Source organism: Pleurodeles waltl, chromosome 8 (assembly GCF_031143425.1).
Source record: "Pleurodeles waltl isolate 20211129_DDA chromosome 8, aPleWal1.hap1.20221129, whole genome shotgun sequence".
NCBI lineage: Eukaryota > Metazoa > Chordata > Amphibia > Caudata > Salamandridae > Pleurodeles > Pleurodeles waltl.
Genome location: NC_090447.1, coordinates 1130947441 through 1130974425, shown reverse-complemented (window position 1 = coordinate 1130974425; position 26985 = coordinate 1130947441). Strand labels below are relative to the sequence as shown.

Below are 26985 nucleotides of genomic sequence, written 5' to 3'. Positions count from 1 at the left end.
TCAATTCTTTTACTGACTTCTCATTCTTTTCTAATTCTTCCTTGTACCTGCTCTCATAGTATTGTGCCATCTGTAAAATCTCTGCCTGTCCCTTCGTCATCCACGAACTCTCTGTTGCTTTTAATTTTTGTGATATTTCAGGTAGAAGGCCATTAACAAAGCGTTCTACAAATAGTGTGACACCTGTTACGGTGGCGAGGTCTTGACTGCTAAAATCTATGAAAGCTTGTTCAATTCTAGTAAAATAATCTGGGACATCTTCACCTATTTTCTGTTTATAAGTGGCAAGTTTTCCCCAATCCACAGTCTGAAGAGGTATAACAGTTTCTAACTTAGTCAATATCCGGTTAGGTAAATTTAAAATATCCTGATGCGGCAGGGATCCTGGTGCCCTTTGTGCTTCCCGTGCCTCTAAACCCCCCCATGTATTTCCCAAAGTAGGCGCATCATCTACTCTTCGAATTTTATGCCAAACTTCAGGACCCAATAAAACACCAAAAAAATAGTAAATGTCTTTGAGTGTCATGGTGGGCGTGGAAATAGCAATTCTAAGGTCCCGATAGAATCCAGCTGGATTCTTTCGAGGGTCTGGCAAGTCTTTTTTTATAGCCATTACCTCCTCCCTTTTCCATGGGATATGGACAAATTGGGCCACTGGTACGGGAGCTGGTTGTCCAGCGACAGCTGCTGCTGCAACTGCAGCTGCAGTGGGCATATCAGGGTGTACTTCCCTCATTGGGTACCCCTTGTCATATGTATTGAGAACATCTTCCCTGGCTATGACACAAATGCGTACTCCCTCATTTATGCTGTTACTATCAAGAATACAAGCCACACTGTCCCGCCATAATTGGTGTAATTCTTGTTCATAAGGGAGAGGGGTAGAATCTGTAATACAAGAATTCCAATCCCTCTCCAATTTTTCAATCATGTACTGTAGTGCTAACTGCTGTCCAAAATGTGACATCTGTTGTATTGTGTCCATAATATCGGTGTGAGTGTAAATAGGATGTGCCATCCAGTTCTCTGACTGATTTTTGATAACCCGTTTTTCCCCCTCCCCAATAGTGGAACGGGTACTAGGGGGCGAAATCGACTTCATAGGTGTGCTCCATATGGGTGAAAGTGAGTGAGTGGCTGGGCACCGTCGGCGTTGTCCATTTGGGGTATTAGGGGCAGGGGACATTATTGGTAACCTTGCAGTGTTGGCTGGTAGTGGTGGGGCAGGTGGCGGAGGGATTAGGACTTGGGCTATTTGGGTGGCTTGGGCTAGAGGCTGTGGTGGCTGTGGCACATGCTGCTGTAGTGGTGCACCTGGATTTCCCAAATTGTGCCCTTGCCCTTGCTGCTGTTGCTGTGCCCCCATGATAGGTTGGGCTACTGCAGGGGGTGTGTAAGGTGGAGGTGCAGTAGGGCTATTATCTAATAGCTGTAGCATTACCTCATCTTCCTCTAATGCATGTTTGGGTTCTGTTGGCTTTGATACATAACTTCCCTCCACCTGGGCCCTATGGACTCTATCTTCAGACTCAATTCTTTTCTGGGTTTGGGAATGGTGGTACAGAGCGGCTTTCTGCATGATGGTTCTCCGGTTCTCCTTCTCTAACAGTTTATCTGACTTCGTTTTTCTTTTGGTGGCCTCAATTTCCCATTTTCTGTATACTTCAAACATATGTTGTCTAGCCTTTTTATGAAACAAACATTCCTGTAGGTAGGTTAGTTTCTTTAAATCAAAAGACCCATCCTCCGGCCACTGGAGGTCAGGACAATGTCTAGTATATTTGCGCCATATACTATTATACAAATTATTCTCTAAACCATAATCCTTTAACATGTCCCACCCTGGTGTTCCCTCTTTTGGGATGGGTTGCTTTTTATCTAAACGTGGCACATGATTTCGGCGAAAACAAAGACATAGCCCTTGCCAACATTTCTTATTTCCCATATCTAACCTTTTAATTTTTCAAAATGCAACACGCACCAAATTTCAAAATGCATCATGCACCAAAGAAACCCTTTTTTAAATGTGCACCAAAGAAAACCTTTTTCAAATATTTACCAACTTACAAATTGCTCCAGGCCTGGGCAAATTTATTCAAACAAAAACACGTGTAATACAAATTGTCAAATGGTACCTTGTACAAATGCAAATTTACCAAGAACTAATCATTCCCAAAAGTGATAAGTTATCCAAAAACAATTATTCTCTCAAATGCAAGTTAAAGCAGACAAATAGCCAGCGAGGAACAGTCTTACCTGACTATCTGCTTTTTCCTGGATTTCTCTCCGGCCGCCCGTGTCAGACTAATCAGTCAAGATAAAAACCGATGTTTCAGGGACTTCGCTGGGACATCATGAGAAAGCGGGGAGAGGCCTGCCCGGTGGATAAGATGCAGCTGCTTTTGATACTAAGTCTTTGTGCAGGGGCCCCTGGAATCTACACCTCCGGAACGGCGTCCCCCCACTGGCAGCACGTCTCTTGACAGAGCTACTGAAGATATCCACTGGAAGGTCCCTGTTCGGGCGCCAAATTGTCAAATGCACATATTTGCAGATACTTACAAATGCATTTACAAAGGAGGTTTTGACACGGAGAGCCGGAGTGAAAAATCAATGACCAAAGGTCTGTTTATTTTTGCTGCAGCAAAAGAGGACAAGTTTACCACTGGCATCCCAGGCCCGAAGTAAAGTGTGCTAGCATGAAGCGTTTAACAGTGATATTTATACTCATACATCAAAGGATACATAAAGTGTGTAAATAATGATATACGTCATACAGATATTTTAAGGAGTTAATCAGTTTTCCACACACCGGTTCCATTCCCAGCTTTGTCCTTGCCTCCCCTCTGCAGCTGCCTGACTCCCCACATTCTTGAGACCCTTCAAAGGATTGCGTGGTTCAAAGGTATAGATATCAGCCTTTCCCTCCCCAAAATACAACAGCCGAGGTCAGTTAGTTATTTTGAACACATAATTATAATGAGTACCGTGCCCCAGTTAGGGAAAGAAACCAGCTGCAAGCCTATGGTGTGGAACCAGGCTTATTTTACTTAAACAAATATACATAAGATAACATATGTGATAGACAGTGCGTTCAGAGACAAAAAAGCTCAAACTTACACGTGTAAAAGAAACAAATCAATTCAAAATGGATTCTAACACACTGAGGAACTCCACACACAAAACAACACTGCAAAAAACTGGAAAGAAAATGGAGGACGTACCTTCTAGAAAATGGCAAAATAACATATAAAATAGCTCTGAGACGCTATCACAAATAAATCAAAGAAACAAAGAAGAAGGCCCTAACAGATCGCATAGACATCAGCTCCAACAACGGAAAAGAAATCATTGTGATCATCAAGGGCTTCACTTCACCAGCTGCCACTACTAATTCCATCACCCCTTCCTAAGAACTATGTGACAACCTCTCACAATTCTTCAGCGACAAAACCAAAGACATATTCAAAAACTTTAAATCTCAACCGAACACCAACACCCCTGCTCCAGCCTACCATCATACACCCACGGAATAACTCTGATGGCCTGGGAAACACTCGGCATGGAGGAAACAGCCAGCATCAGGAGAATCATCAACCCCAGGGCACCTACAGAACCCTGTCCCCACCACATCTACAACATGGCAGCTGACCCAATCAGGAAAGTTTTTACCCACATCATGAACACCTCCGACATTTCCAAGATGTTCCCGGAGGCCTGGAAACATGAAGATGGTCAGCACACCACTAAAGAAACCCTTGGCAGAACCCACAAAACAAGCAAACTTTTGCCTGGTCTGCATTCTACCCTACCTTGCCAAAGTGATGGAAAAAGCTACAAACAAGCAACTCTCTCACCACCTCAACACAGCAGCTCTTGGACAACATACAATCATTTTTCTGGCCAAATCACAGCAACCAACGACATCAGGAGACCTAGACCGTGGAGACACAGCAGCTCTTTTACTACACGACCTCTCGCAGCCTTCAGCATGGTCTCCCACTCCATCCTGCTCAAAAGACTGCACAAGACAGGTATACAAGGACTCACACTCAAATGGATGTGTTCCTTCCTCACAGGAAGAACAAAGAGAGTTAACTTTCCACTCTACAAATCAAAGCCCAAGACCCTCATCAGATCCTACAACATCAACATACCCTCCTATCAGATGATACCCAAATGATACTCTCCCTGTCAGACAAGGCCCTACTACAAAAATAACGTTGCAGTATACATGACCATGGTAACCATATGTAAGTAAAACAAATGCCTCAGACTAATCACAGACAAAACTGAAGTAGTGATCTTTGAGGGTGAAAGCCTCCGCTTGCGACTCCACCTTGTGGCCAGCTAACTTTAGACCCTCACCCACCATCCATGCAAGAAGTCTTGGAATCTTCCTGGACATAAAAGCCCCAAATGACAGCCCAATGAAACGCAGTAACCACCACCTGCTTCCACATCCTTAGGACCTCGGACCCTCACTCAGCCCCACTATCCATGCAAGAAATCTTGAGATCTTCCTGGACGACAAGCTCCAAATAACAGCCAAAGTAAGTGCAGTGATTGCCACCTGCTTGCACATCCTTAGAATGCTACAAAAGATCCTCAAATGGCTTCATAAGAACAACAGGAAAACAGTCACACAGGCCTTGATCACCAGTAGACTCGATTACAGCAACTCACTATATGCAAGAATCAATAAGGAACTCCTGAACCAGCTCCAAACAATCCAAAACGCCACAGCAGATGCATACTCAACCTACCTCATCACATCCACATCACCCTCCCCTGAGTGAAATGCACTGGCTCTCAATCCACAAATGCACCCAATTCAAACTGCTTATCCACATACAAAGCACTACACAACACCGGCCCTACATACATTAACAGCTGCATGCACTACTACACACCTCCCAGACAATTCTGCTCAGCCGGACCCTCACTGGCATGCACGTCCCACATCCGCAAAGCCACAGCCAGAGGCTAAGCCTTGTCATCTCTTCCCCAAAGCATGGAATTATCTCCCTTCCCACATCAGTGCCTATTCATTGCTTCTTGAGTTCCGAAAAGAAAAGCTGAAGACCTGGCTCTTTGATTAACCTCACAGGGAGACTGCTGCCCCCAACCTTCAAAGCACCTAGACCCTCACAGGTAATTTTCACGCTATACAGGTACACTTAACATAACATAACAAGCTGTTGTAGAATATTATTCAGAAAAAAATCTACAAAAATCTATCAGAATCTTTTCATGGCAAATGGGACTGTGGAGAGAGCATTGCCACAAGACTTGTGGGGGTCACATTCATACATGCTGTGGATCTTTGATGATCTTAATTTGTTGCCTAAAAGGCACCACTATGACAGTGGTCTTCTACCTGCTCAGCTCTCAGAAACTCTCTGCCTCCACTGCTCAGTGATTAAATCAGCTCTGGAGCACCCCGCCCAGCACAGAAACTACCATGGCAAGGTTGATCACCATGAGTACTATAGATAATATTTTTCTGAACAGCTCAACTATGGATCTGTGGTTCAGTTTATCCAGTGTGTGAAATAATTAGCAACTAATCTGTGCCCAGCACTTGATGAGCTAACTGATGGAGTTGTGCTGGTTGAATGCCGCTCATGGAAGAAGTGAAGTAGACAGCCAAAGCATGTGGTCAAAGGTAATTGTCTCGTCTTATTTATGTATGCTTTATGACTAAATGTGTCGAATAAAGCTTACTTGAACTGAACTTGTCCTCAAATGCAGCATTTCACCCCATGATGTTTTGAATAAGTGATGTGCCAGGCACTGTATACGTCAACAAAGGTGCAAACAAAACTGAACCCGCAGGGATTCCCCATTTCCGTGGCTAGCTGTTTTCATTTAGCAATTTTAGAAACTCAAGTAGCTTCTTCTAATCAGATTTCCGTATTTCATTTAAAGGTAATGGTGGGACTGGGAACCATTCTTATGGAAGGGCGGTTGTACATCTCAAGGACTTAACAATTGAATATGATATATTTGAACAGATAAAGGCCTGTATAGTCTCTGGATATTAAATGATGAATGGCTGGATGCAGGTCAAGGATGCCTACTACTTTTCCTATGTGTAATACAAAACGTATTAAATACATAGGGGGTCATTCTGACCCTGGCGGTAATTACCGCCATGGCGGAGGTTGGCGGTAGCACCGCCAACAGGCTGGCGGTGCTCCGCCGGGCATTCTGACCGCGGCGGTACAGCCGCGGCCAGAAGCGGAAAGCCGGCGGTGTACCGCCGACTTTCCGCTGCCCATGGGAATCCGCCATGGCGGCGCAGCTTGCTGCGCCGCCATGGGGATTCTGACAGCCCATACCGCCATCCTGTTCCTGGCGGTTCACCCGCCAGGAACAGGATGGCGGTATGGGGTGTCGTGGGGCCCCTGGGGGCCCCTGCAGTGCCCATGCCAATGGCATGGGCACTGCAGGGGCCCCCGTAAGAGGGCCCCACAAAGAATTTCAGTGTCTGCTTTGCAGACACTGAAATTCGCGACAGGTGCAACTGCACCCGTCGCACCTTCCCACTCCGCCGGCTCCATTCTGAGCCGGCTTCCTCGTGGGAAGGGTGTTTCCCGCTGGGCTGGCGGGCGGACTTTCGGCGGTCGCCCGCCAGCCCAGTGGGAAAGCCAGAATGACCGCCGCGGTCTTTCGGCGGGTACCGCTTGGCGGGCGGCGACTGCCGTCCGCCGCGGTCAGAATCACCCCCATAGTGCATTAAAGTATAGAACTAAAGACAGCCATCTAAGTCATTCTGTAAGGGTTAACTCAACATATTTCAGCAGGCACATATACATTCTGGTGTAGTTTGAATTAAGACATAAACACGTATTCAGCATAGATGATTCCAAACTTCAATTGGTTGTAAGAGACGGGGTGTGTATGTAGGAATGGATGAACTGGGAGATGAGGTGATACATCAATATATTAGGTACATATTTGAATTTGTATATTTAGCACTTCTGTGAGGAACAGTATGTTTACTAATAATCCAGTACATTGTATCTCTCCAGGAGAATGGTTGCAAGGGTGAATGGTGGAGTTGATTGGTGATGCATTATATAGGACATTGGCTCATATTGACACGTGTCGTTTATGTAACATTACCCATATTTACTTTTTTTTTTTTTTAATATAGAGATATAAGTGTTACATTGTAACTGGACAAGCTTAAACAAAGAATGTTATTCATAGACCTATAAGATGAATATGCATTATGAAATTATATATACACTCGTGCCCGACCACATCCTCGTTAGGTTTTATAGTTGGGAAGATAGTGTTCCTGTATGGTAAAATATGTCCACTTGTACGAAAGCAGGAAGAGTGACTTCAGGTCTGGCCCTTGAGGTCTGTCTGTTGTTATACTGTACTTTATATTCCGATGACAGTCGGAAATATATGTGTGTGCAGTAGTTGGGGAAGTTTTGCTTTTCTTTGCCATGTCAGTATGCAGTTAGACAAATGTAACGTTTCCCGAAAGGAAGTGTTTTTTCAGTCTCTTTGATGATTCAACCCTGGCCGAACACAATAAAGGGAAAGACGCCGTGGTTGCAGACTAAAAGCGAACAGAGCTGTATGCGGTCGTCGTGCCGCTGACAGGCAGGGAGTATAGGCTATCTTGACAATTGTGCCTCAGAACCCATTCTTTCACTGTTTGCTTAACCATCAATTCATTATTGCTGGTTTCCACTGAAGCTCAGCGCCATTTTAACTATGTCAGTCTCATACCCGTGAAACCCCATGGAGCAGCACCGATTGTGGTGGATGGGGGGGTGCGCGGTCCGGGGGGGGGGGGGGGGTTGGTGGTTAGAGTAAGGCTCACCTTCATTCGGTAAGTATTGGGAGGTCCTTCAGAGCAAGTATGGTATAGTATGCAATCTCATTCTTTCATTTTATGAGTACAGTTACCCACCTTTGAAAGGGTTATGTCGCAGGAACCGAGCAATAAAAGCATATTTTTTCATCCTAGTATCAGTCACTTCTCATGTGTCTAATGCTTCCATAACACTTGAAACAGGCCCGCAAGCATACATAGGGTGCAGAGTCCAAAAAGCATAGTACTAGCCTCGAGCAACCCCGGTGTTGGCCCTCTGTCAGTCCAGCTTCCAGAGTTCCTACTTTCATATGGGCAACAGAGCATGGAGAAAACAGCCCTTATCTAGTGCTACCGCACACCACTAATGTCTCTAGCACACAATTCTGCACCTATGTTTTTAATCAACATCTAGACCCTTAGGCAAAAGGCTAAAAAGGAGCTTGTTTGCATACAAGCGGTTGGGGATGCACAAAGAGACTCCTCTGTGCCCAGTGCAGGCTGGTGGCGCCATGTCAGAAGTCTGTAATAATCAAAATGTGACAATGCAAACGGTGAGGCTTTAAAATTGGGAATGAACAATTGGAGATTATGTGGCATTTGCATAAGTGCAAATTAAATGTTTTAGGTTTTAGGCTTGTGACAGTTCTGGAGCAAGTGTGGTCGGCGCGATGCAAGGTTGCTCTAAAATGTTATGCCGCCTATAAATAGTAGGGCTACCTCAATCTGAAGTGACCTGGGAGGGTCCTTCAGAGCATGGATCCTTGGGCGTAGAGTCATCATCCACCCAAATCTTTGTATTTACCTGGGTGGATGGCCATTAAATTCCAGGAGATGGACAGTCGCAGCATTCAAGGTGGTGGACTCCAAACACCAGGAGTGTCGGAAGCATTGCCTAGGTAGCTAGGACAGGGCTAGAATGCAGCATTTCTTTGGATGAAATACAAAATGTAACTGTCAATACTGCTAACCATTTCAAACTCAATTTATGGTTGGACTCCTTCATGAATTAAGATGTTATAAAGTCCATGCCAGAAGATTGCCTCTTTCTTTAGGGATGGATAGTTGGTTATCTCTAACTCTAGACTACTCCCTGCTAGTAACATGGGTCAGTAAGTTATGTGCTTCTTGTGGACATCTTTGTGTAACAAAATGGTCACAGATTCGAAGTCCTGTCAGGCTGGCTCAACTTTCTAATGCTTTTTGGATAGATAAATCAAGCACTACGGTGATATGTGATCGTGACAGCACTATGCTAAGGCAAACACCTGCAACTGCACACATTATACATAAGGCTTACACTTTTCCGTTTTTACTTATTTTTACAGATAAATACAGACAGAAAACAATGTGTTTGCTGTCTACATTTATTTTTTTTAATGGAAAATACAGAAAATTGATCGAGGTTCTTTAGAGTGGCTTTCCATGCTCTCTTCCATCAATTTAAAGCCAGCAGCTCAGAAGATAGACAGCAAGGGGAGTTAAAACAGAATGAGATGTCCTTAAATAATAACATACCTTTGTAATATAATGCTACCATTATATTATATTTGGTAGCTTAATTTTCTTAAATAGACGAGGCATCAAGGTATGAGTGCATATTTACCTTACAACTTCATTTTTCACAAAACACAAAATAAATATAGATAAATATTGGTAAAATGGCTAAAAATAAATATGGACAAAAACAAACGGAAATGCTCACAAATAAATACCATAAACCAGTAGCCCTAGTTATACAAAAAGCACGTTAATATTATAAATATTGAGAAGTAAACTATGGTCTTTGGCAAAGCTGCTGTGATTACGAATTTATGTAGTAAATACAGAGTGCAGCTAGTTGGTGCAAAAGTGCTCTTATTGTATCAATGTTGTGGAAACAAATTTACTTCTTCCAGTGTACTTCACCAGGCTTTAAATATGTTGTGATGGTGGGTGACATCTGGAGGGGCAAATGCCACAGCCATTCTTAAATGCATTTTTTAAATGTAGACCTTACTGTCTATGTAATATGTTGAGTTATTGTTTTTATTCTTCATAAAGTAGAACTTGGTTAATTTTGACCACTTCCTTTGGCTGGTTCCTGTTTTTGTACTGATCTTTGTTGCACAACCAGCCTTCAACTCATGTCCTTGCCACGGTAACTAACACATCCATTGTCAAATGAATACAACGAGGCATATATTAATCAGTGGTCCTATCCATTTCATCGTTTGTCTTATTTTACATAACCCCTACTTTTCAATTTGTCTTATTCAGTTTCTCCAGAATCAATTAATTCCAGTTTTTTAATCTTGTAACAGTCGTTTACCCCTCCCAGATTAGCACTTACAGTTTATGCTGCCTGGTTATTGTGACAAGACAAAAATGCACAAAAATCCTCATCTGCTTCATTACAAATATTACCACCACATGCATCGTCACCTGGCACCAAATGTAATATGACTAGCTTGATCCCAGATGTGACGGTATCTATTTTAGGATGCATTTTCATTTATATCTGTTTTTGATCATCTTAGAGGCCCTTATTCATATGTATTTGTGTTCTGTGAAGTATAAACAAATAAAGTTGCAAGCATATTTATTTCATGAAAAATTATGTATGACATCTGGATATCTGTGCAGTCGTAGTGCTGTAAGTTGCCATAACACAACAGAACAGCAGACTCCTCTTAAAGCATTAGTTTTGTTGTATACGCATAGAAATTAATTTAAGTTTGACTAGGAAGTTTTCTCCCTTTTTAAAACTTCCCAGGAAAAACAGCTTTGCCTTTTAATACATTTGTAATGATAAAGGAAATTGAAATAGAATCATATTCGTCTGTATTTATGTTTATTACTCTATGCCTTCATTACATTCTGGGACAAACTCATCATTATTTGACCAAATAATCAGCGTCAGGCCTCAAAGGAATCTTAATCTGGCTCTTATTGAGCCGAATGTCTCCATCTGCCTGTCTTTTTCCTCCTAGTGCATAGTAATATTTCACGCATCCCCTCAAAGCAGCATCTCCTACCAGCAGGTGCAATTAGTTGTTTTGGGCACGGCGGCCTTGATATTATCCAGGGTGTATGATCTTAGATGAAATTTTGATGCACCTTGGGTGTGGGTATTGAGAGACTTCAATGCTAAGGAAGAGCAGGCAGCCACGATAGTTGCTGACCATACTTCCAGCCACAGCCTTTAGGCTCTCCTGTTTACATGAAGCTTGTATTAGTGTGTGTGAAGCTGTAGGTCAGACGATGGGGCTAAAGCTCTTGGGTTCTCCGGGTGAGTTATGTCAGAATATCGATACCAAATATATTGCAACATAAAAATCATGGCCAAATATCGTTTTTAAAACAATTGTTCTGTTGGGTGTAGATTATCCATTATTAACTCCAATTGGACAATATTTTGATAAACCAGATTTAGGGCACGATTTGTATTTCAGATGGTATGGATTCCACAATATACTGGTACCACACCTTGATGGTGGTTGTGGCTGTAAGAACTGCTGACCTAGGAAACCATCTTGCAGAAGGCTGAATTACAGCAGCAGAAACCAAGTATTCAGGGGCAATGTTGACATATCTGGGGTTGCAGCGACCCATAAGATTTCAGTTTGGCCTTTATGGATACATAAGAAGTTACTGCTCACTTCGCCCACACTGCACTCTTAAACTTTAGAGCAGCTGGACGCGTGTAGAGGGGACATACGCATTTTGCACATAGATTCTCACTGTCCCATATGAGCCACACAATTCAGTCACAATGTACACATGCACTCTACACACTTTCTGAATGTCAGTGGAAGAGTCTGGGTGCTGCAATGGAGTGGAACATTTCTCCCCAGAGGCCAATAGGCCACGCACTTTAATGGGACAGATATAAGATCTGTTTAGGCCTATTAGTTTGCAAAAATTAGTGCACTGCCACTACTGTTTCTTGTTAGCAACTTAGGACATGAACAGTAGTCACACATCAACCAGTAGGACACGCTTGGTATGCCCTTTCCAGGTTACAGAACCATTTCTGGACCCCTTAGTATTACTAAGGACAGACCTAGGCCACAGTGCACACGCCAGATTGGCATATGTAAGAAACAGAGACACCAGCTTTACATGCACTGTGTCACTCAAGACAGGGGTACACTCCTGTGTAGCATACAATGGACATTTCCAATCCAAACATTTTCCAATTTTTAAACTTGGGCTTTGTGAATCAGTCCTGTTGTGAGAGGGCTATATGGTCTTCATAACACAGGTTTTCCTTATGCCGGACCAGCAGAACTAACCCCCGAAAAAGCAAAGTAAAAAAACACATTTCTCATGTATAAAATGTAAAATTTAGCATTTAGTGTATCACACAATCTGCATGAAAAACATAAACCATATATATTTATTTATTACACCTGGATTTTAATAATGTTCTTTAATTCTGCATCACCGAGAAAGAAATTGCAGGATTATAAATTCAGTTGTGCAGATCTACTTTTTATTTCACTGAGTTTTAATTTTTTGTGCTTGTTATGGGGTACACATGGCGTTGTTGGTGTCTGTTTCACAGATGTCTTCTGTGCATAGCTCTTGCAGTTTTTTATGAAGGTTAAACAGGCCACACGGCTAGTTTGATAGATTTTTACATATTTTGTGTAGAGGTTATTAGAAAATGTCCATAGGAAATGTAAAAATGGTGTAAACACTATAAATACAAAACATTAATGTTGTACACCTTTCATGCCTGCCATTAAAGGGCAAGGGAAGGCTGTTACCAATTATCTACATAATAAAATGAAAAAAAGCAGTGCCTTCTTTGAAAACCTTCAGCCTGGGTTCAGACTCCAAAACAGGATAGAGCCAGAAGCCATCCAAGTTTGTTCACCTCTTCAGTAATAGTGACACCTATGTCCTCATCCAGCTTTTCACACTTATTTCCAACAACCATTACCTTACACTGACACATGCCCATGGACTTCTGCAGCATTGTGCTATAATGAAGATCAGATCCATGCATTTCTCCACATCCAAGCTCCTTCCTGCCTCCTGTTGCATCCCGTAAGGTTCCATCCCCATGCCAGTATCCTACTGGCTGTCAGGAACGTCACTGTCCACCAGTATGTGCATGACCTGCAACTTAATCTGAAAGTGTCACTTAGCTACAACATTGAGCATCTAAAGAACTGGCTTACTGCTGTCAAAGCCTGGATGTCCAATTCTACCTCAAAAATCTGGAACCTCAAACTGAAAAACACTAAGAAATAATTTGTGCTGGAACCAATGCAGATTTAATGTTGGCTTTCTGAGATGAACCTTGATGGTTCACTTAACAATCAAAGCCCCGGGGCTTCTACATTGACATTAACCTCAACTTCAAAGCTTGTATCCTGCACAACAAAGACTGCCTGGCATCAATTGGTCCTGATTTATAGGGTAATGCATTTACTGCCACAAGAACAGTTTTAACTGTTGTCAAACTCTGACCACTTTCCATCTCAACAAGGGAAACTCTTTAGTGGCTAGTTTGCCTGAGATCCACTTGACTCTGCTGAAGAGTGCCCTCTACACAGCAGAGCACCTCCTCAAGTACCACCATACTGTTGGGACAGGAATGTCACTTGCTGGGTATATGATCGTGTCCCCAGCTCTATGTGCCCAATTTCGATTAAAGGTAACCTGCTTTTGGATATTTAGCCCCAGCCTCACAGAGACAATAGTGTGTGTTTGAACTGGCTGGTCCTAGACTTGCCCTGGACATGGAGGGGTGCACCAAGTGAGCACTCAGTGTTGACAGAGGACTACAGTCCCTTTTACTGGTTCATGCATATAGTATGGTGGTGGAAGCGTACCATAAATTGCAGTAATCTTTCTTTCAAAGCCATCTTTACTAGCCCACTCCTGTATATTTCTTCTGTTAACAGTAAACCCAAAATCCTAGTGCAGACAGCCTGAGCGTGTGGAAGAAGTGTGTTACACACTGTATGAGTATACAAAAATAATAAAGGCCTGTGGATTCTATTTTGGAACACCCTGACCTGTCCATGTGCACATCATAGGGGTGAGGTTGCTTTCCCAGACAGTGGAAATGCTTTGCTGTCATCAAGACCCCAGAGGGGGAGAACTCAGAAACTGAAGTGGAAAACGAGGAGACAAGCTTCCCCCTTCAGAATTCGATTCGATTCTTTTGAGATAGAGGGCTGCTAATTAGTCTTTCTGGAACCACCATTTGGTGTATGGTAGGGGTGAAGGGTGGGACTGCATTTCGTATTGACGGGTCCTTCAAAAAAAGGACCAACCTTTGGTTTCTCTTACTGATCACTTTCAGGTGTGGACTGTTCACATCTCTTAGTGCCTCTGTTGTGGGTTCTCCTACCTGGAGACAACCCTGCTGTGAACAGCATCACTCAAGACAAAGGCCGATTCTAGAAGACAGCCTGAGGAGGACACAGTAAAAGAGCCAACTCGGACCTGTTCTGAAAAGGCAGACCAAGAGCCCACATCCTCTGTTAGCCATCCCTGTATAAGAGTGGGAGCCTTTGACCCATTTATTGTTCCATCTCCAAGTTCTCTCTAATCAAGGAGGGGGTGCTCTGTAGAGTACCACACCAACAAAGATGATGTCTGTCTATCAGCCATCTTCTCCAAGGTGAGGATATATGAAGAAAGAACTGCCTAACTTGTCTTGAAAACCTGAAAGGTTTTGCCTGAGTGGGAGGAAAGGACTTAGTCCGCCCTACAGGAGGAGCTAGCTGCTGGTGTGGACAGAAGCAGTTGACCCTAGTACTGTGGTCTTTCCACCCAAGACTCACAACTAGCTTTACTGGAGGTCTAGGCTGGGAGTTGACCACTGAACTCATCGAGGGAATTGCTGCAATTCTAAAGCATGCCTGAGCTGCTCCGCCATCATCTTCGACACCTGCTCAAGTATGTCTGATTAGCCTGCCTGACTGGAGAAGGGTTTGATATGTCCTGCAGCAGCAGGTGTGTGCCTGTGATTGTGAATGGCACGAGCATGCCACAAATGAACAAGCAGAAGACAAATCCTGTAAACCTGTGGTGTTCACCCCAGGGTACCATGCTGACTGCTTGAGTGGCTAGCCCAGCACTAACCCTGAATCAATTAACAGTCTGCACCACTCCCAAAACAAAGATACTGCCTCCTGAAGCACTCATTGGTCCATGCCCCAAAAGTATTTCAAAGCCATCAAGTTACCATCAGAGTCCTGCAAGGAGGACTGTGTCATTGTCATGTTGCAAAGAGGCCCAGTGCAACCACCATCAAGACTCGCCAGATCGGAGGAACCTACTCTCTGATGTCTAAAGGACTGTGCCAAGCCGCTTTCACCCACCTGGCCTGAGTGTCTTTGCTGTACAACTGACCCGCATCCAGCACAACTCTGATGAGCACAGGCTGAAAACCAAAGGTATGCTGCAGCCGTAGCTGCCCAGAGAACGTGTGAGAGACTATTAGATGCTCCAGCCATGGAGAATGTTTGCTAACAGAGAGAATGCACTAGACCTGCACTAGCTACTGCACCACGAGACCCTAAATCTCCAGAGGGGGGTAGGTAGAGTGAGAAGAGGCTAGCCTGCCACTATATTAGACTTGCACCCTTACATTGGTTATCTGATAACTTATATGTTGTGTGGGGTATTGTGCCTTAAAGTAGAATTAAGTACTTTTCTTTACATAAAAAGAAGCTCTGGGCTGGATACCCTAACCCCACACTGATCTGGCTGAGAAGCCTGTGATTGTTCGTCATTGCTACCACTGAGAGTCAAGTGCTGAAGGGGACGTACTTGGCCTAGTGTTTTGGAGCCATGCTAGGATGGACCTCGGGATGCTGTCTGACCCATACCCTCAAAGAACATGTCTGGCTCCCTCTGCCCATCTGCATTAAATTCAAGGCCTGTGGCCCCCATCTATAAGGCAGTCAACGCAGGTAATATAGCATACCTGACAGCCAAGAGTAAAACCGGTCAAGGAGAGTGCACGACATGAGGCAGCAAAATTTGTAGACCAGAAATCAGGAAATATAGTTTGAGAGTGTTTCTAACTAAAAGAAAAATAATGCTTGATTTAAATGTGTTAGAGTAACCAAGCTTCAGTTTACATGACTAGGCCTAGTCTGCCTGCATTCATATTTATTTTGCAGAGTTAGTGTTGTGGTTACCTAGGAATGTTGGGCACAGTCTGAAATTTACATCACATCCAAGTTCCAGATGAGGTCACTGGATCTTGAGACGGACTGGACGGTTGGTGAGGGTTGGAAGTGTATTTACCTGCTGTGGGTTGGTGGTATTTAATAAAGCTCATCTTACAAAACTATACGTCTGGAGCTTAACAGTTAGTGTTCTGTGTTTTTCTAATAATAAAATAAGTGACATTGAATTAATTGCATGGCGCTGTTTACATGTCGATCTGAAATGCGTTAATTTGTGTTCATTGAGGAGGAAGCCATGTGCCGAATGTTTTAGTATTTGCAGCGAATTCAAGGTTCTTTGCCCATGTCATCACTTGACCTATTATTTTTTTTTGCTGCACAAATGTCATGTTATTTCCTTCATTTTCTATGTACGCCTTTTCGCAGTGGGTTCCCAAGCTGTGGTCTGGGGACCCCTGGCGGTACACAAAGCCTCCTCAGGGGATCCGGGACTGCTTAGAAAATTAAACAATATTAACCTATTAATACAGTATATGTACATAAAGTGGCTAAATGTACAACTGAAAAATGTAAAACCTACTGCAAAGGTCAAGAAATTTGAAATTGGAGGCTAAAAACTAAATTAATATCCTCAGATTGATTCATGGCAGCAGTGCAGGTGCATCAAACAATATAGTGTGAATGATGTGTGGCTTCAAATTAATTTAGAAAAGCTCCAAACTTCCTATTAAAATGTAATTGTATATTTTATTTATATTTTTTTGCTGATTTTTCGGTCAGGCTCTCTGACTTCCAGTATTGACTCCGTGCGGGGGTCCTCAGATTCCAATAATGATTCAGTGGGGGTCCCTGGGCTTCAGTAATGATAAAGTGGGGGTCCACAGAAGTCAAAAGGTTGGGAACCACTGCCTTAACATATTTATGTGGGAAAGTTGGTGTTCCTAAATGTTTCTTTTTTTATGTCATATTTTCTATTTTAAAAAAAGCTATTGGTGTATGTGTATGTATGATATATATTAGTATAGCCCAAATACGTCAGCTCTCACCATGCCAAGTGTGTGGATTCCACTTCCAGAAACCTATAAGATGTGCATTTTTTGGGACATTGTGCCAGATGGTTTGCTTACTTCCATGAAGGTAGACTCCACATCGGGCTGTCTATTTTGACTTTCTAACTGAGCAGGCTCTGCACTGGTCTTTCTGTTGGCTTAATACTCAATAATATATATGAGCAGATTTTATACTATTTTTCTTGCTGAGCTGTACTTTAGTTCTGGCTATTACTTGCTTTGGAGGTTTACTGTATGTTAATCCTCTAGCCTTTGCATTATTTGATGCATTATTTATGCTGATTTTAATTTGACTAGCTACTTTTTCTTTTCTATGATGATTCTTAAATTCTTATAGACCTTTATGGTTTTGACTTTGAATTTTGTCCTGTGAAAGTTTATTTTATTGCTTCTTTCATCTTATGAGATTCACACGGCCCCTTTTCTGCATGTCAACCAATTTGATTTGTTAATTCAAAGCGTTGACAAGAGCAAAACGGGATATATCAGGTGCTCCTAGGATGTCCTATATATTCCCCATCTGGAATCATCAAGCTTCATCCCAACTCCACCTTTGAACAGAGTAGAAAATCTCTCTTCAAGAAACACACTGTCACAGAGTACTTACCTACTCGAGTACTGGATCGTCTCTGAGGAGATCCCACTCATACCCCACCTCTGTTATCACCCGCAACGTTTACAATTTACTTCTCTGCCTTACCCCTAACCCTTCACTTCCAATGCTATATTCCCTCTACCTCCTTCATGCCACTCCCACATCTTCTGCACTACCAGCTCCAAAAAAGAAAAACCTCATTGTGTACAATGTTTCAGTGCGTTGTAGCTAGGTGTGCACCACATTTGTGCATAGCTCTTTAAATGTTGAACTGATTTATTGATCTTTATTGCAGTTTTGCCAAAGGTTGCAACGGGTCCTGTTGGACATCACAGCACACAGAACATACAGGGAGGAGTTGGAAATGGGGATATCGAGAGGATGCAGAGCAGAGAGCTCAATTTTCCTAGGTCCATGCATGAGTAACTCATCCAGTAGAGGATGCTTATTTGCATTCTGCCATTTGTAGGCCTGATTTTCAGAATTAGATAAACAGGACTACAAATCCCACAATGCACAGAAAAAATCGGACTGGGTGAGCTATTTTTGCAAGTAAAGGGGGAATTTGAGACTATTGATATGGTTTTGCAAGACCCTTATTATTGGGGTCTACGTTTGTATTGTTTTCTATATTCTTAAATATATATGTTCACAATTCTTACTAAAGGATGCTGTGGGTGCACATTGCACATATTTATTTAATAATCAAGATATTCAGTCTCATTTGCCTGATCCGGGCCAAGTGGTGGTATGTATGAATGTGGTAGAAGAGCAGCTGACGACGCAAGAGCTCTCAAGTTTGCCAGTTGGATGTGTGAGTAGCTCTTCTTGCGTAGGAATTTTCTTTGACTCCTGGTACTTGCAGTATTGATTTCGTGATGGGTTGAATAGGACTCCAAATCCCAAGATGCAATTAAAAAAAGCTGTACAGGAAGACTTACAAGTGGAGATAGTGTGGTAATAATTAAATTAGATGGATTGGAGTTCTGGAGGATTGTCAGGCGGTGCTAAAAAGGTCATGGCAATGTCATATATATGTGGGAGTGAAGTATGTTCTTGTGTGAAGCTTATGGTAAGATGAACCTCTGGACCTGAAGGATATAGAAGCCTGAGGGGATTATATCTAGTTAAAACAGATGGTTGTCATTCAACGATCACAAAATATCTGCAAAGCATGCGTTATACTGAATGTGGAGTGACGGGGTTACCAGACGACCCCATATCACCCATGATACATTGTTCCAATCAGTGTACTCGGGAAATTTCTCCCAAGCGGTTTATCAAGGCAGCTCCAGCAAGGTGACACGAAGGCCTCTGATAACCTTGTGTAATGGAGACTTTTACAGCGAAAACTTTATGTGAGACTTAACTCAGTGCCGTCCATGTTCTCTTCGTCGATGTAGGGTGAAACAAAAAGCATAAACATTGAATACAAAAACGTTTTTTTTTTCTTGCTGTTTCCTGTGATTTTCTATGTTAATTCGTGTTCGTCTTTTTGTCTCGCAGCTGGGCGACCCTTCCATTTTCCCCGCTGTCATCGTGGAGCATGTCCCTAGCGCTGACATCCTGCACAGTTACTCGGGGTTAACCTGTGCCGATGACCCCACTGACATGATTACCGAGAGCTCCCTGGATGTGGCCGAGGAGCAGATCATCGACGAGGACGATGACGACATCACTCTCACAGGTTGGTTAGTAAAGCGCTTTAATGTAGTTAAACTGTAAGGTGGGGGTGAAGGGAAGCAGGTTTCCACTCTCATTGTCTGCAGCTAGAGTATTTGCAAGTTAGAAAAACATAAACTGAACCTCATTCCGTAATGTCAATATTCGGCAGCCCTGGGCGTCCAAAGTTTCGTATATGTGCTTCGTCTGCCACCTTGTGCCTAGGTTCAGAATTATCATTGAAAATGGAAAAATAGCCTATCGTTTAGCGCGAGTACCGTTGTTGCTTTAAGACGAAAACAGTCAATATGAGTTGTACTGGACCGGACTGGAAACCCAAAGCACCCCTGGCAAATGTTGTCAGACCAGACCCGATAGGGTACATACATAGCGAGCGAGCCTGGCCCCTACATAAGGGATTGAGGGGTGTTCTTCTTCTCAAGAAAATGTGCGGAAAAATGACGTAACCGGACATTCTACAACACATTTTCATTATATATTCAATTGTATTTTTAAAGCATAGTAAATGATTAATTTACAGAGCACCAGGAAACGGCAATCTTTATTTGGGTTCTTCAGTGATACCCTCTAACAGGCTCAACAGCCTGTGATTCTGGGCAGATCACTTAATCTCCCTGTGTCTATCAAAAATGAATGTGTCCTTGTTTAATGTAACTGGTGCTCATGTAAAGTGCTCCAATACCTTTGGGTCGAGTTTGCGCTATATAAAATCACCAAAAAAAACAGTGCCTAATCATCTCGCCATAGCGCCTCTCTTACTTGTACTTGATTTGTTTTATAGCGCTTCTATTACTAGTGTAGGGTATTGCAGCACTTTACATCTCTCACACACACACACCGTGACAATGAATCATATGTGTGCAAATCAGTGTATAGGACAACATTATATAAGACAAAGAGGACTGCAAGCTGTAGGATTCACATGTCATCCATGCTGGGCAGCATTTTTTAAGAGTGCTTGGTCTGGGGAGGCCAAAGCTCAGGATTCAGATCGTAACAGTGGTTAAGTTTGACTTTACTAATAACAGTTTATTTCTACCACAACAAACCCTTTTTAGAAAAATTAGGATGACCAAAGACTGGGGAAAAAATAACTTTCTAACCTGTACCATGCAGTTAGCTAGACTTATGATTGCCTGCATTGTAACAAAAGGATCTCTGACAAACCCAGTATCCCACTGAGCTATGCGTTTAAAATTCTGTTCTGTAATCTGCATAGTACACGTTCTTTGCAGCAGGCACATTAACCCTCTGCTCTACCTGAGATGAGTCAAAACTGCCACCAGACAAAACTCTGATCTCTCTCAAGCAGGTACATTATTCACCAAAGTTATCTTGGCACTTTTATTGTTGTCTGAAAAGTGTTGGATATACAAGGAACTCTCAAGTACTTTTAAAACTGATTTACTGCTAGAAAACTGGCCCTCAGTAACAAAAGTGTCCCCCACCCTTTCAGCCTTCCAGGGAAACGTCCGACGCCTGGTACGGCCAGTCTGGCCTTGAGGTTGTGTAAGGTTTGCTGCGGCTTTCATTACACATAAGTGCTTTCACCCATGGTATTATTTCTCGTGATTCCTGACTAATTATTACCATGTGTGGTAAATATTGCACAATCCAGAGTCCTGGTCTGTGCACAAGCTCTTCTTTGGCACAAAACAGGATCAAGATTACAGGATGAGCGCAATAGAGAAACCACCAGTCAAGCTGTGGTCGCAAAGCATAGTGGTCCTTGAAAGACACGAGTATTGTATACCATCATGAAGTAACCTTGACCGCTGTGGAGTTTGCTGTCCCTTCAAAATAAAAAAAAATGAATTCAGGAACACTGCTAGACTGGCAGAAAAAATGAGGTGAGCTGAGGTATACTAGCAATAACTCTCAGGTTAAGAGGACAGGGCTTTTGAGGCTGTTTCATCCCTTGTCCCGCCCCTGAATTTTACCGAGAGTGAGTCTCAATGCGTGTGTTGCTCTCACAAAAGGAAGTCTTTGGCTTCTTGGGCTCTATGATCGCTTCTGGCTAAGAGCATGCATCTTCATGCTGTACCTTGGATGTAAGTCATGCAAGTTTTAGCCTTGACATATTCAATAGTTAGCGCAATTGGTTGAGAGATCTCCCACATCGTGATAGAAATAATTGCAGTTTTAAATTTATAGGGTGATCTTACAAGTGTACTAACTCACACACAAAATTAAGTTTGGGCATCGGAAAAAAATAACCAGAGGGCATGACTTGACACTTATGCATGAATTGATACCAGCAGGTAGTTCACCTTCAGAGTCTCTTGAACCTTATCCACCAATTAAGTATTACGAGTATCATCTGGCAGAGAATGGGGAGAAGCCGTGGAAGCCCATTGTTTATATTTGAGGCAATTCGTCCCACTAGTGTAAAAGGATGATACCAGATCTTCACCCCGTAATAGAAAAAAAATACTGCAGCTAGTATCATCACAGCTAGTGATTGGGTAGCTTCTGGCCCTACTTATCACGATTTAGGGGAAAATAACAAACCCCTGCAAAGGTTTTTACTGCCATCCTATTTCAGACATAGTATTTTAGTACCAGTTTGGAGCGTGGCAACATTCCTGTTGATGACATCCTCTTTCTTACCAGTTTAACATTATTTCCAAGAGTGTCCTAAAGGAGATAGACGAAAAGAGTGGCAGTTTTGCTACGATTAGGAGAGTTGGCATGGGTGGGGATTCTAAGAGGGACGTGCCAAAGAAACTCTGTGCTTTCACCAACTGACGACTTACTATGTTTATTAACTAAAGAAATACATCTGTGAATGACAGAATTGGTTAACAAGGTGGTCCCCCAGCAACCATAACATAAGTGAATGCTACTAGGAAATGGCGGGACACAAATATATGATATTCTGCAAATAAGTCTTCAGTGGGAATCAATGGTATCCTGAAACAAAGGGATTACATAGGTCTCTCAGACTGAGATCACGAGAAAGAAGAAAGATGACATTCAGTTGTAACAAGACAACTTATTCAGATGAGCAAGTTAATCGTCACTTTTGCCTCAAGAGTCAAGAGTTTTAAGGGAGGCTCTAAGCGTTATAGACAGGCACTTCATTTGGGCACAGTGAGCATGGGCAATACAACATAGCCGCATCAGTAACAGGTACCTAAAGGCAAGGCTTCTCGTTGACCAGTGCTAGTTCAGAAAGAGTGAGGCGTGTAAAAACGAACACTTCAGGTTGCAGCACTATATTTCATTTCTTCAATCGTGGGGTGACGTAGGCAAAGGGTGCTCATGTTGCTAAAGAACAGCAGAAAATAAATCAAAGGAGAGCCAAAACCATCCAGCAAATGAAAACATAAAGGGAGGCAGCTGATGAAGTACATGATATCACTAGAGCAAATGTCTGGTGGCAGGACGAGAGGCCTAGCTCTAAGCTCCACCAAATCTAAAACGGCAAACGACACCTATCCACATTTATTTAGATCGTCCTTGTTCATTATGTTTGAAGTGAAATGACAGAGAACTACAAAAACTAGAGAGCAAGCTTTAAAGAGTGCCAGGGCCCTACTCTCCTCTTGTCAGTAAAAGGCGAAATCAAACGCTCAGCACTGATTTTGAATAATTACATGTTTGTTTGAAAAGCAAAGGTTACTGATGGTAGTTTCTCCCAAACCTTCACATCCCAGTACCCCATTCCAGGAGATTGCCAATAGTCCTTGACACAAGTTCAAATCGGTAGCCTACCTCAACTGCTAACTTAACTGATATATGCACACTCACTATATTTGTAGTGCTTAAAAATAGAAGAGGAACCAGGACACACATACCCAGACACACCCTGCTGCCCACTCACTTGGACAACATTCTTGCTTCCCGATTTGGTGACTGGTAGCATCTTTCAGGTTCCAGGCCAGAGGCAGGAACACCTGTGTCCTGTTCATGGAAACCTAGTCCCAATTTGCCTTACCATCAATGCCTCTGGGTTCAGCAGGATGAGATTTGGCAGCGTTGTGCTCAGAGAATAGAGGTAAAGATAAACCTGGGTAGATGCTGGCCTGCTTGCAATATGGTTTCTTAGATTCATGTAGGCAAAATAAGGTGGCAAGGTGCCCGATGGATCGCTCCCACAGTAGTTCTTTTGGGAAATCTCCAGCAAAGAGTTAGCATCAGGGGGAATTGCTCGCAATTCTCTCATCTCTCTAAAATGGGGTATTTCAAGTCTGAGCCATCCATCAGGTACCGTGATATTTACTTTTGTTTGCATTTATTGAGGTGGGTGCCACATATATTGAAAGCAGGCTAAATTCTTCCTTGTGCCTCTAATGCTGTAAAACAATGCTAGATTGCAAACCTTAGGGCTGCAGTACAATCCCTTTGTTTCTGCCCTCAAAAACAAAACATAAGAGCACTTTCCCGTGTCACACTTGCAGTTTGTTCCTAAAGACCCATCCAGTAAGTCACCAGTGCAGACGGCTAGCAGCAATCAGAGGTGCTGCAGCTGCATGGCAGTGTTTACATCAATAGTCTGTGTAAGTGTAGTATTCTGCACTGCACCACACAGATTCAGCACCTCCGCGCCCTAAACTCCCAATTACAGCAGCTGCTGCTGGTATGTTATGCATGACTTTCAAACCTACTAATGTCTGTGGGACTTCTCAAGACCTTACAATACAGATTGGAATTACTACTCTGGACAACAAGCAAAAGCCAAATCGGAAGTTGTCATCACTGAATTTAGCAGCCTTTTATCTTATTTAATTGCAAGGTCATTTGATGAGTGGTCACTCGTCTGCAATTGCAGGATGGTAAACAGGAGGTTAACAGGTGGAGACTATAAGGCGTGTGCTCCGTTCGTCCAGGATCAGTAGGTCAAGCAGAACAGGACATTGTCCAGAGCTCTTCATTCATCCTGTATCGCTGGTTTAAGATTAGTCTTAGATGGTAAAGGGAGGCTGGTGGTCTTCTTAGATGGAGGGGCCTCGGAAATGGAGGGGTCTACTCCCAAAATGCTAGATCTCTGCCAGGAAGACAGAAGATTTTGGGTAGCTGATCTTGAGCATCTGGTTGCATGCTAGATCTAGACTGCACTCAAAAGGTGTTGAGGGGTGGGACAAGTATGACTTTGTCATGGGCTTAAGCTACTGAAATTCCACAAAATTGTGTGGATATTTGTATGGGAGCCTGGAATGCTATCTTTGCAAGTTTTCAGGTAAATATATGTTGTGTGTGATGTGAACGTAAAGTCATTTAATCGCTAATGCATCTATTTTACCTTAGTGCTACGTTCAACTCCTTATAGACTTTCGATCCATTTGGATCTATTAACCACTATGAAACGTGGTGTGTCCACAATATTTATTTTAACTGCATGGTATGGTTTCTTGAAGATATCAAGTATATAATTTAATTGAATATTAGTTCTAACATGGGTGCTTGTAAGGCATATTTCCCCTTCTATGGCTGCTTTGTAGACTAGCAAACAAGAAAATACCTTGGGCATATTGTGCACTTATTTTCATAAACTTTAACCTTGTTTTCAAATTAAATCTTTTAACGGAAACAGGCTTCCTGTTGGAAATGAAGCTTAACCTGACCAAGCTCACACCCATCCATCCTTCACTTTACACTAGATGAGTGTGCTTCTTCTCAGCTTCTTGTCTAGCATGCAGATGTTGCATGCCTTATATTCCACAGCGTTTCTTTGGAATCAAATGTTTGAAATCGGTGTGCAACGGTTTCCCCATGTATGTGCTTTAAAACTGTGCATGAAATCCCAGTTGATTTACACGACACCTACTTATCATTGACTACAATCGGGTGCACCCAAGAGGCAGTAAAACTGCAACTGAAGCTGTATTGTATAGAAATGGTGTGAGCTGAGATTGAACGAAATATGTCTTGAAAGTCCGTAGATCTATTCAGCGAAATTTTCAGTTTGTATTCCAGTGTGTGTACAGATGTTTAAGTGGTTCAAGACTTTTTAGGTCCTTTTTTCCTTGCCAATTATTAAAACCAGCTTTTGTCTGCTGCTAAATGAAAGCAACGGAGAATATGAAAGGTGCATGCCTCAGAAGACTCATGTTCCTTACCTGTAACACTTCCTCTGAAATGTTTATCTTTCATAGATGTATGCGTAACTTGTAAAGCCTACAGAAGCAAAAGGCTAAGAATAATACAGCTAGGTCTCTCAAGATATGATAGTTCATTAAATTAATGGTAAGATATAAAAAACTAAGAGTCCAAGGAAGAAGACCATAATAGCTACAGGCAAGATGTACAGTCCCATTATCCAAAAGAATACAAAAAACAACAAAACAATAAGTGATTTAATCAGTTCTTGATTTAGAATGAAATGAATCTATGATCACAGCTTCAATATCGATGCTTTTGCTTTACTCAGTTGCCTGCAAAACGCTTTTGATGGAATGCTGCAGATAGATTATTTCTGATTACGATGTGTTCTTCCGGGGATGCACCTATGTGTATTTCTCAATTCTGGCCCTAAACACATAGCAAATAGGATCAAGTTATCAGGAGGCAGAAGATTTTAGAAGTGATCAATCCCTCATACTTGAACCACCCAGATTAAAAAACACAGGAAAACCCACAGTTGCACTTTCGCCGGATCTGCCCCAAAAATGTGGACCTCCCTAACACTCTCAACGAGAGCAGTTACCTCACTCAAGCTTTTCAAGAAGGAAGTCAAAGCTGTGCTACTAGCAGGACATGGCATAAAAGAACTATTTAGAAACTTTGATCTCTCCCTATTTGAGACCGTATCCTACTGTGTTATATCTTGCTTGTCGAATTCTGTGTGCAACGTATACTAAATTGTTCTTACTGCAATGCAGCCCTCAGCAGCTCTTTCTCTGTACAGTGATCTGATACCATGATGGTCATTTCACACTTTATAAAACACAAAAAATAGTTATTGTTTGCCTCAGCCGTTGTTTGGGGAGAAGGCTTGGTGGCGTGATTAATCGGAATACCCCTATCGCTACCCATAGCAAGTACTGTAGTGCCTTCTTCAATATGTGGAATAATTGGTTAACACCAATCAAAATTAGACTTGTATTCTATGGACTTTCTTTTCTATGTTAACCTCTACAGGGAGTGCAGAATTATTAGGCAAGTTGTATTTTTGAGGATTAATTTTATTATTGAACAACAACCATGTTCTCAATGAACCCAAAAAACTCATTAACATCAAAGCTGAATATTTTTGGAAGTAGTTTTTAGTTTGTTTTTAGTTTTAGCTATGTTAGGGGGATATCTGTGTGTGCAGGTGACTATTACTGTGCATAATTATTAGGCAACTTAACAAAAAAATATATATACCCATTTCAATTATTTATTATTACCAGTGAAACCAATATAACATCTCAACATTCACAAATATACATTTCTGACATTCAAAAACAAAACAAAAACAAATCAGTGACCAATATAGCCACCTTTCTTTGCAAGGACACTCAAAAGCCTGCCATCCATGGATTCTGTCAGTGTTTTGATCTGTTCACCATCAACATTGCGTGCAGCAGCAACCACAGCCTCCCAGACACTGTTCAGAGAGGTGTACTGTTTTCCCTCCTTGTAAATCTCACATTTGATGATGGACCACAGGTTCTCAATGGGGTTCAGATCAGGTGAACAAGGAGGCCATGTCATTAGATTTCCTTC

General features: G+C 42.4%; 1 protein-coding gene across 9 annotated transcripts in view; it reads left to right on the top strand.

The window, feature by feature from the left end:
• Positions 1-26985, top strand: part of ELF1 (E74 like ETS transcription factor 1) — a 560099-nt gene that overhangs the window by 381635 nt on the left and 151479 nt on the right. For all 9 annotated transcript variants that reach the window (XM_069205330.1, XM_069205324.1, XM_069205329.1 and 6 more), the window contains one exon: positions 19156-19336. In XM_069205330.1, coding sequence (XP_069061431.1) covers positions 19156-19336 — 181 coding nt within the window. The remainder of the gene's footprint in view (positions 1-19155; positions 19337-26985) is intronic.